General features: G+C 36.3%; 1 protein-coding gene and 1 long non-coding RNA gene across 2 annotated transcripts in view; one reads left to right on the top strand and one right to left on the bottom strand.

Annotated features, from left to right (window-relative positions):
* The window catches only part of LOC100127051 (high-affinity octopamine transporter protein), a 70,998-nt gene extending 58,867 nt beyond the window's left edge, over positions 1-12,131 (top strand). The window contains exons 13-21 of the mRNA XM_038018155.2: positions 33-172; positions 1,288-1,391; positions 2,264-2,388; positions 2,723-2,835; positions 3,508-3,645; positions 3,964-4,063; positions 4,242-4,342; positions 5,599-5,766; positions 6,510-12,131. Coding sequence (XP_037874083.1) covers positions 33-172; positions 1,288-1,391; positions 2,264-2,388; positions 2,723-2,835; positions 3,508-3,645; positions 3,964-4,063; positions 4,242-4,342; positions 5,599-5,766; positions 6,510-6,608 — 1,088 coding nt within the window. The 3' untranslated portion in view covers positions 6,609-12,131. The remainder of the gene's footprint in view (positions 1-32; positions 173-1,287; positions 1,392-2,263; positions 2,389-2,722; positions 2,836-3,507; positions 3,646-3,963; positions 4,064-4,241; positions 4,343-5,598; positions 5,767-6,509) is intronic.
* A 483-nt stretch (positions 12,132-12,614) lies between these two features.
* LOC134200759 (uncharacterized) lies at positions 12,615-13,473 on the bottom strand. The gene is made up of 2 exons (XR_009975808.1): positions 13,021-13,473; positions 12,615-12,940 (listed from the first exon to the last, which is right to left on the bottom strand). It is a non-coding gene; the product is annotated as an uncharacterized LOC134200759 (long non-coding RNA).
* Positions 13,474-13,494: the final 21 nt, after the last annotated feature.

The following is a 13,494-nucleotide window of genomic DNA, read 5'->3' as shown; positions in this document are numbered from 1 at the left end:
CGTTGAGCTTAAAGTTGAGCGTAATGTTTTAGGAAAAGTGGTATGGATGACAGCAACAATGCCGTACGTTGTCCTGTCGATCCTCCTGGCCCGTGGATTACTTCTGCCGGGAGCAACACGGGGCATCGCCTACTATTTGCAGCCGGAACTTACTAGGCTCAAGGATACGCAGGCGAGTTTGGTGATCATTACAGAAGCATTCATATATGTAATTGCAAAAAAAAGTAATCTGGCTCTGGATATTTTAAGCTGAAGTAAATAGTAGGTATAATAAGTCGATAGCGGCCCTTGATACGTGAACAAAATTGTAAAGTAAAGTATGTGTTTAATGTATTTGCTTTGTCTATTAGAATCTAACTGTATGTTTAGTTTATATTTGAATGCATATTAGTTACAAATATTTACTTTATACTACCTTTGGGGGACTGCTAGAGATTGCCTTAAGCATTAAGTCCGCCAATGTAAATAAAAGAATGCGAAGCGTACTAAATAAATAAAATAAAAATAAACTTCCAATAGCCCCAAGGTAGGAGCTTTTCATAATGTTCAGAAACAGCACACGAGATAAGAGCTAGAATAATCATAGCCCGAATACCCACCAATTATTTTTAATAAAAATATTGATTTCGCTTCTGTGGTTTCTGTATAACAGCTTGGCCAAGAAAGCGATAACTTTGGTACAATACCTATACATCACATTTTTCAATTAGTGAGAAGTTGTTACAATGGCCTAAATTAGCCCCACGCTACCTCTTCCCGTAGGTGTCGCAAAGGAGACTAACTAACCTCAGAATGGATTTCAGTATTCTCTGAATATGATACCAGCGCATCGCTACCACCAACCGACACTTAATGGTAGGACGTATCACAAACCTCAACGAGTACATATCACCATCATGTCAACGAGAATGCAATTTTTTTTTATTGTCCTCGTAGGCAGACGAGCACTCGGCTCACCTGATGGTGAGTGGTTACCGTCGCCCATGGACTTCAGCAATGCCAGGGGCAGAGTCAAGCCGCTGTCTACCGCTTAATACTCTCTACAAACCTCGTTTGAAGAAGGACATGTCATAGCGCTCGGAAAACACCGTGGAGGGAAGCTCATTCCATAGCTGGATGGTACGTGGCAAAAAGACCTCTGGAAACGCACTGTGGATGAACGCAGTAGCTCCAGGTAGTATGGATGAACTCTACTCCGGTGGCAGGCGGTGCGCTGGTAAAAATGGGATGACGGAATTTATGTTTGTTATATACAAACATTTTAATTTGTAATGCGTTGCTTAACAGGTTTGGGTGGATGCAGCGGTGCAGATATTTTATTCCGTTGGTGCTGGTTTCGGCGTTCATCTTTCATATGCAAGTTACAACACTTTTCACAACAATTGCTACAGGTAATTTGTTATAGCCGTCATCATTGATGCTACATAATGTTACGCCCTGGGGTTCGGGATAAAATTTTACGGAAGCGCAAAGTAGAACTGTATTAACACTTAGAACACTTAATGAACACTTAAAAATTCTTAATTCACTTCTTCCGCTTCGTGCTTCGTTCGCTGTTTCGCTTCGAGTAGTTCCGATTACCAACCGACTCGTACCATCTCTGCAACGCTTTTATAGTCGAGACGACATCCCTAGATTTATCGAGAACATTCTGGGCAAGTCGAATAGCTTCGATGTGTGTTTCCGCTATTTGACAATAGATGGCGGTGTACTTCTCGTGATTTCTCGACGTTAATAGTTCCTTTGATATTCGTTTCTGCTATTCAGCGATAGATGGCGTTACTCTTACCGGCGTAAGTAATAGTAATAGCAAAAACGCATCAGATGGAATTGAAATACAACGTAACTTGGTAATAACCACGTGGGCCCAGCAAACCCCACCGACAGCCTGTTGCTCTGCTTCGTAAACTAGCAGTCGATTTCTTCGTAAAATCAGACCAACGAGCACACTGTTGTATTACAGCATATATTGCATCGTCATCATGCATTGAAACATTTAAATTCGTAAAATCAGTATAGTGTAAGGGTTAAGTTACACACGTAATAACACACAATAATACATAATACAAGCTACATACATAATAAGTCACAATAATCAGCCAAGGTTGGTTCATATCGTTATTGAATAAATAATTAAATAATACAAACATTTTTAAAAGTGTGTGTCATTAAATTTCCTGCTTCCTTTAAATTTATTTTTAATTATTACTTTTAAATTTCCACATTATTTTATTGTTATTTACGTGCTTTCTTTTATTTTCAGGGATTGCTTGGTTACAACTCTAGTGAATTGTTTCACGTCATTCTTCTCCGGGTTCGTGATCTTCACGTACCTCGGGTTCATGTCGTACAAACAGGGTGTACCCATTTCCTCCGTGGCTACTGAAGGTTGGCGAAAGATTTGTAACGTAGGAATTAATTTAATTATTAGTAATTTTTTTTGGTTTCGCGAATCATAGACATTACTGATATGAAACGTAATAACCTACAAATAAGTTTAATGAAAAAATCGACGGTAGTTCGCACAGTATCGACGAATAATCCCAAAGCTATTCATGACCACGCAACTTGCAAAGTATTCGAAATGGCAGATAAAAATATTGACAATATTAAACGCGAGACTTAAAGTTTGTTTCGCAATAAAAGATGTAATGTAGCCTTAATAATTCTATGATGATGATCACGATATAATTCGTTATTTATCATTATTTGCGCATTTTAGGACCAGGATTGGTATTCCAAGTATACCCCGAGGCTGTTGCTACTCTACCGGGGGCGAGCTTATGGGCGATGTTGTTCTTCTTTATGCTGATCATGCTTGGACTGGACTCGGGGGTGAAGCTTTCAAATATTTTCATATTCTAGTATTCTAGTTTAGATATAGAAGTACAGACAAAAGTGATATTTCGTTAACTGTCGTAAAAGTTAACAAAGTAAAATTATGTATAGTCGTGTGGTTTAATTTAATTGCTAAAACCATTGAATTCATTTAATCAGCTTACTGTGGCTTTTTTTCTACATATTATTTTGTGGCCTTCGTCAAATAGTACAAAATACGTACTTAGCACAGTGTCCACTTGTATACCGATTAAAATGATGGGACAGCCGATTAATAATACAGTTGATGTTTCAATGTAATGTTCTATGGTGTGTAGCAACATTAATATTGTTATGTTTATTGATTATTTTTATTAGATTTGCGTATGAGCTTACTTTTCTTTTTCTCCACCTTATCCCATTAGGTGGAGTCGGCACAGCTAATTTTTCTATTCCATTCTCTTCTATCAGCCGTCATCTCAACACTCACTCCTCTCTCTCTCTCTCTCATTTAGTCATTCACACACTCCATCCATGACTTCTTCGGTCGACCTCTTCCCCCTCTACCTTGCACAACTAGGTGACTATGTATCTTCTCTCTACGCATCACATGTCCATACCACGCTAACCGTCCGCTCTTGCGTATGAGCTTACGGCTAACCTAATATTGAAATGTTGGAATTGTAACAGATGGGTGGTCTCGAGTGTGTGATCACCGGTCTTTTGGACCAGGCGCGTGCGAGCGGTGCACACTGGCTCCGCCGGGAGCACTTCACGCTGCTGGTCGTCTGTGTGTCCTTCTGTATCGCTTGCATCAATGTAACACCGGTAAATTCATACGCTGACGCCAAAAGTCTGGAGAGCCGACGTATCAGAAACTCATTAATGCAACAGAATAGGATAAGTGTATTTGTCCGGTAATAGAAACACGAAATAAATATCTTCGTTAAGTACGTATTATGTCAGTTTAAGGATCAATGAATGACCGCACGATTAGTTCGAAGGGAAGTTATTTCGACTAATCTTCAATATCCAATATTACACCAGTTTGGTTGCCAAAAAATACTTTGTATATTTTTTAATTATGGTGCAAAAATTTGTTCTACTTTTATAACAATTGAATCACATAGTATATTTAAATTCCAGGGTGGAATTTACATGTTTCATCTTTTGGACACCTACGCTGCCGGCATATCACTGTTGTGCTCGGCGTTGTTCGAAGCCGTTGCTGTCTCGTGGTTTTATGGTAACCCATGTACATTTTTAACATAAACGTTTTTTCCTTTTAAAATAAAATGATCGATAGTGAGGTAATCATACATGCTAACTGGTATTAGGATTATATAAAGAAATTAAATGAAATAAATAAATTAATGAAGCATGAGCACAATAGAGGTTCAGTCTACTTCTTAAATTGGTTTTAGGTCTGAAAAGGTTCTCTGACGATGTTGAAGAAATGCTCGGCTTCAGGCCCGGTATTTACTGGAGGATATGCTGGAAATTTGTCAGCCCAATATTCATTATCGTAAGAATATAAATTAATTTTTTATTAATTTGTGTATATATGTGTATATTTAAATTAGTCCGGTGTGTGGGTGACTCACATGTATTTATTTATTTTATAATATTTTATTATAATTACACTACACATGTTCGTCTATGCACCGATGTACTAGCGAAATATTATCGCCGCCGCTATACTGCAGTTATCGCCTGACTTTGCTTGTGAATTTTATTTAGTTTAGTGTAAATAATGTTTTGTATGATTGTGTGATAAATGAATGTGTTGATATAAAATAAAGTATGTTGTGTAGTGTAATTATAATAAAATATTATAAATAAATAAATACGTGTGAGTCACCCACACGGTGAATTTCTACTTTGCTTATATTGCTTCTTGCTGGATGATTGTTTTTAATTTCTTTGTTGCAATTATTTTTTGTTTCTCTAGTAGGTATTTTAATTTGTTTATATTGGTAGTGTACCTTTAATAATTGGTTTTTTGTTTCTATTATTTGTTATATTATTATACTATGTTCATTGGCTGTTAGTTCTTCTTTTAGTAAATAAACAAAATAATTTAATAAATAAATTTCTTTCTTTAAATTTAAACTTCTTTAATTTAAAAATAGATGAATAATATAGACTCACCACCGGTCACATACGAGCTCATAAAGCGCCCGACGTACTAGGACATATCAATGATCGTTGAAAATAGTTGATCGTCATGAACAAAAGTGAATACCTAGATATGATCAGTTGTACCGTATGGTATTCTGTCCTCTTGGGCAATAAACATTTAACGACTTGCATATGTTGTGTTGTAGTGAGCACAATTTATAGTATTAATAAGTTTAGGACACACAGTTTGTTGACATTATGTGCTACCGATCGGCCACTAATTATAATAGGCACCATATTTAAAATTATCTGAAGAACCAACAATTATTTTTTAAATAAGTCGGTAGAGGTGTAAGGAGCAGAATCTCTATATAGTGACCAATTAGAGATCTGCCAATCAAGCGGTCAGGTTATTTTTCAATTCAGTTTACGTAACGCTAGCGCAGTTTTAGTGGATTTTTGAGTTGTAATTTGTTGCTTACAGTTGAATATTTTTTAAATTTGTCCACATTTAAGACAGTTTTTTTTACACCTACCCTCCAACGTTGTATTAAGTTTCAACTCAATGGCATAAAATCTCGAAGGCATAGATTACAGAAAAACACTACATTAATTATAATAACTTATATACATCGTAATTATTATGTTACATTTTTACAGGGAGTAGTAGTTTTCGGCTTATTGTACCAGCAGCCTCTTCAGTATCAGCAATACACGTATCCGCAGTGGGCCGTGGTGTTGGGCTGGGGTCTGGCCTGCTCCTCCATATTAATGATACCTATCGTAGCTATATACAAACTGGCCACAACTCCCGGAACATTTAGACAGGTAACATCAATATGTACTTGTCATGCAGATATTGATAGTCAACTTGAATTTACGAATAACACACTGCAAACTTGAATACTTACTTGGTTATTCTTGATATCACCGAAGTCACATTGATAACACATTTCTGCAGTTTGTTAACGTGCTCTGGACAGTGGTACGACCCATTTTATAAGATTTAATAAAATCCAAATACTCGCTAGAGAAAACAAGTTAATTCCACGCTGCCGGGTCATTAACAAAAAGATATACCCTAATTTTTAATAGAGAATACGGTTAGCGCTTATATAATGAGGGGGAGAGTGATGGAAGAGATGTGCTCCGCATTAAACGCTTCACTTTCCCCCCTTTTGCCTTTTCATGAGTTCTGTCTCATGTGAGGTTTGGATGTTGGTTGTTGTGCAACAGGAGGTTTTGGTCACTTCGACTCTGACATACCCCGCCCGCCATTCCCAGCGGAGGGCGAAAGTCCGACGATTTCAACATGACCAAAAAAAAGCGCTTGTATAACGCCCGGGATCATCTTATCATGAAAAAGCCCAAGTCAAACAAACTATCAGCCTCAAAATTGTTTTATAGAAAATTAAATGGTATTCAGTACAATATTCAAATATCGACGGATAACCATTCGCCGTTCATTACCACGAACTATAAAGTAGTCGAAATGCCCTTATTTAAGCAAGATCAGACCGTAAGAGTATTACTAATTATCAAATATGTATCTATATCTATTTCATTTACAGCGTCTTGCTTGCTGCATTTCTCCTGAATCCGAACACGAAGCCATCCGAGGTGGGGCTCCCGTCAGTCGCTTCACGTGGCGACATTGGTTATATGTATAAATGCTTAGCAAGTGACCATGAATCCTTGTGTAGTTCGTCGGTTAAAGAAATAACTAGAGATCTTTTCTAGAACAATCTTCGTCACATTACACTATTTACAAGTAAAATTTAAATGTAAAGTTTTGCAGTTCATTTGGTTAAGTATAAAACGCCAATTCTCTTCTTCTTCTATATCGTTCCCTCACTACTGAGGATCGCGACCACACGCGACGTACTTCCAATGTGCTCGATCATGGGTGGCATGGACTCCATGGTACAGACTACCACCGAGTGCTTCTCTTGCCAGATCTGACCATCTGGCTGGTGTTCTGCCCACGGCACGCTTGCCTTCTATTCGACCCGTAATTTTGAGCTTCTCTAATTCATGTCTGGGAGACCGCATGATGTGTCCGAAGAAGCTCATAACACGTTCCCGAAACGCCAACTAGATTGTTAATATTTTACGTGGCATACGTACGTAATGATAAGTTAAATATTTACAAACCATGATAAGATATTGTGATGCTAAAATAAACACTTATCTGACTGAGTGTGCTTGCAAAGCGCAATGATTGTATTGTCCATGTGAAAAATGCTCTGCATTAGTTTATCATTGATTGAATAATAAAACTAATGAAATGAAAGTCGTTACGTGTAAAAACGGCTTTCTAATATTTCAAAACTTTCAATATTGTGAGCTGAGAAAGTTTCATTCAACACCGAGGGACAAAATATAGCTTCAAAATAAAATTATTTAAACTACAGCTAAACTTTATCGGTACTTTTCATTATTAGAGCAGTAATGTGTTTAAAAACCAATTTTTTTATTCAAGGACATGTATCTTAGGTATAGAAAATCTGTACTCGAAACCCAAGAGAATTGGTTTGGTCATGATAATCGCCTTATCGTTGCCGCCGCTGACTACTCTCCGAATCCTGATCACACAGTAGCCAGTTACCGTCGTCGCTCTAGATACGTCCTTACGGATCCATCAGATTCGATAACCCTTGAATTAGACGCCTTTAGCTCTAACACTAGGAGCAGGCCTAAGGACCCCGGTAACCGTACTCGTCGAACTCGGCAAAGAATTCAACGTGCAACCTTACCTAAACATCAGCTTACCTAACCTACTCTTGAGTTGATAGGTCTCCTTTGGGGCGCTCTGGTAGCTGTTAGCAAATCCCAACCCTCCTGGCTGAGCCCTTGCTCGTCCACCGATCCTCGTAAAACTGGAAAGGTCTCCGGGCCACCAGTAATCCCTCAGTCTTAAAAAAGGAATTGGTTTTAGATACCAAGGTTTTTTTTTACTGCACGCAATGAAGTATAAATTCAAATAGGTTGAAATGCGGGGTCGTTATCTCAGTCTTTGGCGACGGGGAAAAAAATGGTTCCCAAAATATGAAAGTGTTTGAGTAAATAACAAGTTTAATACATATATATTGTTACTGTTTCCTCTTCGGAAACTACTCATTTTCTATTTATTATAAGACACATATTAACGCCACATAATAAACATACAATAGGGTCTAAATCACAGTCCGATGATTTAAAAAAAGTAGGAAATCAGCTTACTTCACGATAGTCGAAATCAACGATAAAGTAAGTAAAACTACATACATAGCTTAGTACGTAGAGACCTAATATTTTTATAACTATTGTAATATTTAATTAAGTACATAGTCAAGGTCAAGTAGTTTTTTGTAGTAAGTTGTTTATTGTAGTAATTAAAATAGTTCATCAGAGTATGTTAAAAGCTTGATAGGGTTTTTGCATTTAAATTTCTTGTTTAAAACGGAAATTTATGATTGTATTAAAATTTAATATAGGCTTCACTGGTGGTAGGACCTCTTGTGAGTCCGCACGGGTAGGTACCACCACCCTGCCTATTTCCACCGTGAAGCAGTAATGCGTTTCGGTTCGAAGGGCGGGGCAGCCGTTGTAACTATACTGAGACCGTAGAACTTATATCTCGAGGTGGGTGGCGCATTTACGTTGTAGATGTCTATGGATTCCAGTAACCACTTAACATCAGGTGGGCTGTGAGCTCGTCCATCCAAGAAATAAAAAATAAAAAAAAAAACTTAATAAAAAGCTTTTTTCAGCATCCACCACGCATTATAAAATCATTGGTGGTTGTAACATGCTATAATAGAAAGTATGACGAATAAATTTATACTATTTATATATAAATATTACCTTTAACGGGAGCGTAGACGGACTCAGTGAAACGAATATCAAAATGAATTAAATTCTATTAGTGTTTTATTTGAATTTGTTAATAATTATTATAGAAGATCTAGATAGAAGATCTACTAGTGGTAGGACCTATTGTGAGTCCGCGCGGGTAGGTACCACCGCCCCGCCTATTTCTGCCGTGAAGCAGTAATGCGTTTCGGTTTGAAGGGTGGGGCAGCCGTTGTAACTATACTTGAGACCTTAGAACTTATATCTCAAGGTGGGTGGCGCATTTACGTCGTAGATGTCTATGGGCTCCAGTAATCACTTAACACCAGGTGGGCTGTGAACTAGTTCACCCATCTAGCAATAAAAAAAAACTAGAAAATACATTAATAAAAATATTGTAATTAAAATTAAAATCTGTGACGTACACAATAACTTTGTATAAAGTATCTCTTCTTAATCGGTGTATACTTTGTATCCTTTAACCTGTAATCAATGCCTGAATAATGTACACAAAATAATAGTGAATTAGAAAGATGTAGGTAATGTTAATATTAATTAGTTTTTAATGCTATTGTATACGCATGCCTTCAGTTTTTGTTTTTTGTTTTTGTGATAGTACTTATGTGTGTACAACTTCTAAAATATTCGGAAAGCTAAAATCTCTAAACTGAAAAAGAACATAAAATCAAACAAAAATTATATATCTAACACAGAATTTCGGTTCAAAATACCGTAGGTACTTTAGCGTAATAATAATGTTAACTATTTCAAGTTGCTTAATGTCGTATTAGCTGAACCTTAAGTAGAAAATTATGCCGTACTAGCGGACCCGACAGACTTACTACTACTTACTTACTAGACTGAAAATTATTTGAAGTCGATCCAGCCGTTTAGTTGTAGTATAGATAAATAACCTATAAACCGACTGCAGCGCCATCTGCTGGGCTGATTTGTGAATCTCAACCATTCAGGGTGCCACCCAAACGCATACAAAAAAATCATTCAAATCGGTCCAGCCGTTTAGGAGTTCCACTGATAACTACAAACACACGCACAGAAGAAATATATAATACCTAGCTGACCCGGCAGACTTCGTAGTGCCTCAATCGATAAATAAAATACCTAAGCTTTTCATCGCATGGACACATCAAAGGAAAAACAAAATTGTTATTTTTATTTAATTCCAAGCATTTTCTTATTTATTTATTTATTTATTAAGTTGCACCAACAAAGTGATCATCAATACAAAACATTGACAAATGGATAAAAGTTCATGGCAGATGTCACCTCAATTATAGGTGCAATCGACAGTGCATTAACATCAAAAATAAAAAAATATATACAGCCAAGATTTGAATACATTTCATTCATTGCTTAAGATTAATTTAATTGGGAGATGATCCGCGACAGATTTTTCCTGTAAGTAGTGAGACAATCAGAAAAAACATCTATTTCACTTAAAAAAAGTTCAGCGCAACCGGACAACTCCGAAGGAACATTGACGGAGACCACGCTACCGTGGACATTATTGTAGTCCCAAAGGATTCTATTTAAGGGAGAGTAAGCACCTAAATTCGAACGAGCGGGCTTTCTTATAAACGGTTTATATTTCTTCGTTCTTGGTAGGTACTTAGGGGCTGATATTTTTATCTGGGTTAATAGATTAGGTGTGTCGGTTATTCCATGAATTAATTTGTACAGAAATATACACCCCATTAGTTTTCTCCGGTTTAGAAGAGAGTCTAAATTAAAGTGGCAAAGTCTGTCTTCATAGCTGGGTAACTTCCTACCCAGATTGTAGTTGTAAGACAAGTACCATAGAAACCGTTTCTGGACACTTTCCAATCGTTTCTTGTATATTTCATAGTAAGGATTCCACACAATGCAGCAATATTCCAAGGTACTGCGTACGAGAGCATTATAAATTGTGATCTTAGTGTTTGGTTTTTTGAAATCTTTGCAATTGCGAAATATAAATCCCAATGTTTTAAAGCTCTTTCTGGTAATATTCTGAATATGTGTGCTGAATTGCAGCTTACTATCAATGGTCACACCCAGATCCCTAATAGAGTCTACCTTTTAAACCTGCTCTGGACTTCCACAAATAATTCACTACCAAAATTTGCCAAATCGATCCAGCCGTTCTCGAGTTTTAGCGAGACTAACGAACAGCAATTCATTTTTATACATACAGACTATATTAGAGATATAAAGATTAAAGTATAGTAAAAAGTGTAGCCTTAATTAAATAGCTGCACTACGTTACTGATAATGCTTATTTCAATAAACCAGTCCGGCCTAACGCGTCGCAAATTCAAGTGCAGAATAACCGGCGGTTAATCCGGTGATTCCAATTCAATTGAGAATTTGAAACCCCGTTTCTTGGTGCGGAAATGATCTAGTTTTGTGTCTAGTCCAGTGATCGCTCATCAACGAATGAAGCTTGAAAAGAAATACTTTTTGATTTAATTTTAACGAAGTAAATTTTCGATAGTAACATTATTCTAGAACTGTAGTTTTAGTTTATCGAGAGCAGAGGTAAGGAGCAGACTATTAGTGTATGTAAGAATGCGACCAATTAAGGCGGCCAAACAATAGCAAGTTATTAAATTTTTAAATGCGGCCGACTTCAATACGTTTGCAGCTGCTATATTCATATCAAACCGCTTTCTATACTAGCGCTATTTTAGTTGGATTTGGATTAACGAGAAAAAAACAATAAGCAAATACTTTGCCAAAAAACTTCCGCCTTAGTTAGAAATGATGCCGTTTAAATTAGGTTCTGGAAGTTTTTTTTAGGTAGGCAATTCATTTATAAATTTAATGATAATTTACAAAGATCGCTATGCATACTCAAAATGTTGATTGATACGCCTACGCTACTAAACTGGTTCAATCTGTAAGTAAGTGAGTGGGTATTTTGGCATAACAAAACAAAGAATTTATTCTGAATTTATCCTAAAAGAAATATCCTGTATGAAAATCATAAAATGCTTACAAAGCTCTGCGTCACACAAAGCTTTTTTCCACGATCACTTTAGTAGAAATTAATCCTTAAATTAATCACTTGTATTTATGTAATCAATTGTAAAACAATGTTAAAATAAAATATATTATGTACCTATATTTACGTAATTGTTAAAGTAGCAAAATGTAGGAAATGATTAGTTGAAAACAAATTAAACATTTGTGTCTAGTGGCAATGCTCCAGGCGAGTAAAAATATGTAAAATAAACGAAATCTTTGAATGTTGAAAATGTATATAATATAATTGAATACTCATTTATTGTATTTGGAAAAATTATGTTTAATGTAAATTTGTTGTGTTCAGTCATAAGTTAATAAATGTATTAGATAAATTCATGCGTTTTTATTTTAAACTAGCTGAACCCCGCGGTGTTAACCGCGGTTAATGCTACAGGGCGAAGTTAATCTAAAAAAGTAGCCTAAGTTATTCCTTATATTATCAGCTACCTATCAGTGAAAATCCCGTCAAAATTGGTCCAGCCGTTCCAGAGATTAGCTGGAACAAACAGACCGACAGACCGACAGACAGACGAATTTTTTATTATTGCTTTTTTAGTGTATGTACCGTGTATACATACATATGCATTTATTAAAAAGCGATTATTTAATTTTACACACAGATACTCCAACTTTATTTATTTGTATAGATAGTGGATTGGGTCACAGTGGAATGTAGTAAGAAAGTAAAGTTTTTAATTGACAAAAATCGTCAACGGTTTTTTACGATTGGGATTACGTTTTCTCTTTTTGCTACTGTTTCTTCATTAGAAATTGCCAATTAGAGACTTTTATGCAATTTGTAGAGAAAGAACAACTTTTATTTATTGTGACATATTTTAATATGAAACTCAGTTTGTTTTTGTAAGCTTTTACATCTAATTACGCAATCGATTTTATTAAAAAAAATCTTAGCTGAACTATTTACATCCTCTACATTCTACACTAATCCGAGTGAAGTCGCGAGTATATACCAGTAGTAAAGTAAATTGTTCATTTTGACTAAGTACACCAGCTTCACGGAAGAAATAGGCAGGGCGGTGGTCCCTGCGCGTGCGAGCTCACAAGATGCCCCAGAACCAGTAATTACGAACATCATAATTTTGCAGGTTTGATTTTGTTGACATAATGTTATTCTTTCACCCTGGAAGTTATTTGTGAAAATTTTTGTTACCTATGGGTATTGCATTAAAAAAATTGATACCTGCCTGCGAAATCGAATACCCGCAGAGTCGCATCGCTCGATACGAATGCACCGGCCGTCTTGGCGTTTCAAGATGGACAGCGCCACACAGTGTGATATCTTAGTCTTCTATTTACAGTTTGGCAACCGGCTCGATGCCATCGTTGCTGGTAGCAATGGAGTTTAGATAGTCATCGATTAGTATAAAATTACTTGGACTGTGTTATATGAAAACTGAAATGTAGTGAAGTTCGTGTATTAAAAACCATAATCCATTGGGGTGAAACTGAATAAATGTCCCAGTAATTGTTGAAATTTAGTGTCTTCAGTGGGTTGTTTGAATGAGCCCGAAAAGCCGCATCCAGTTATTTTGTTTCTTTTTGCCCACACTTTAAACGTTAAACGATTAATAAAGTAATATATTCCACGCTTAGTCACAAAATTAACCAAAATATTAAAACAGTTCACATTAATTCATAGCTCGTGTTCCCGCCAAAAAACCGTTTGTTGTTTCG

This window comes from Bombyx mori, chromosome 20 (genome assembly GCF_030269925.1).
Source record: "Bombyx mori chromosome 20, ASM3026992v2".
NCBI classification, from domain to species: domain Eukaryota; kingdom Metazoa; phylum Arthropoda; class Insecta; order Lepidoptera; family Bombycidae; genus Bombyx; species Bombyx mori.
Note: the sequence above shows the minus strand (reverse complement) of the source record. Positions and strands in the feature narration are given on the sequence as shown.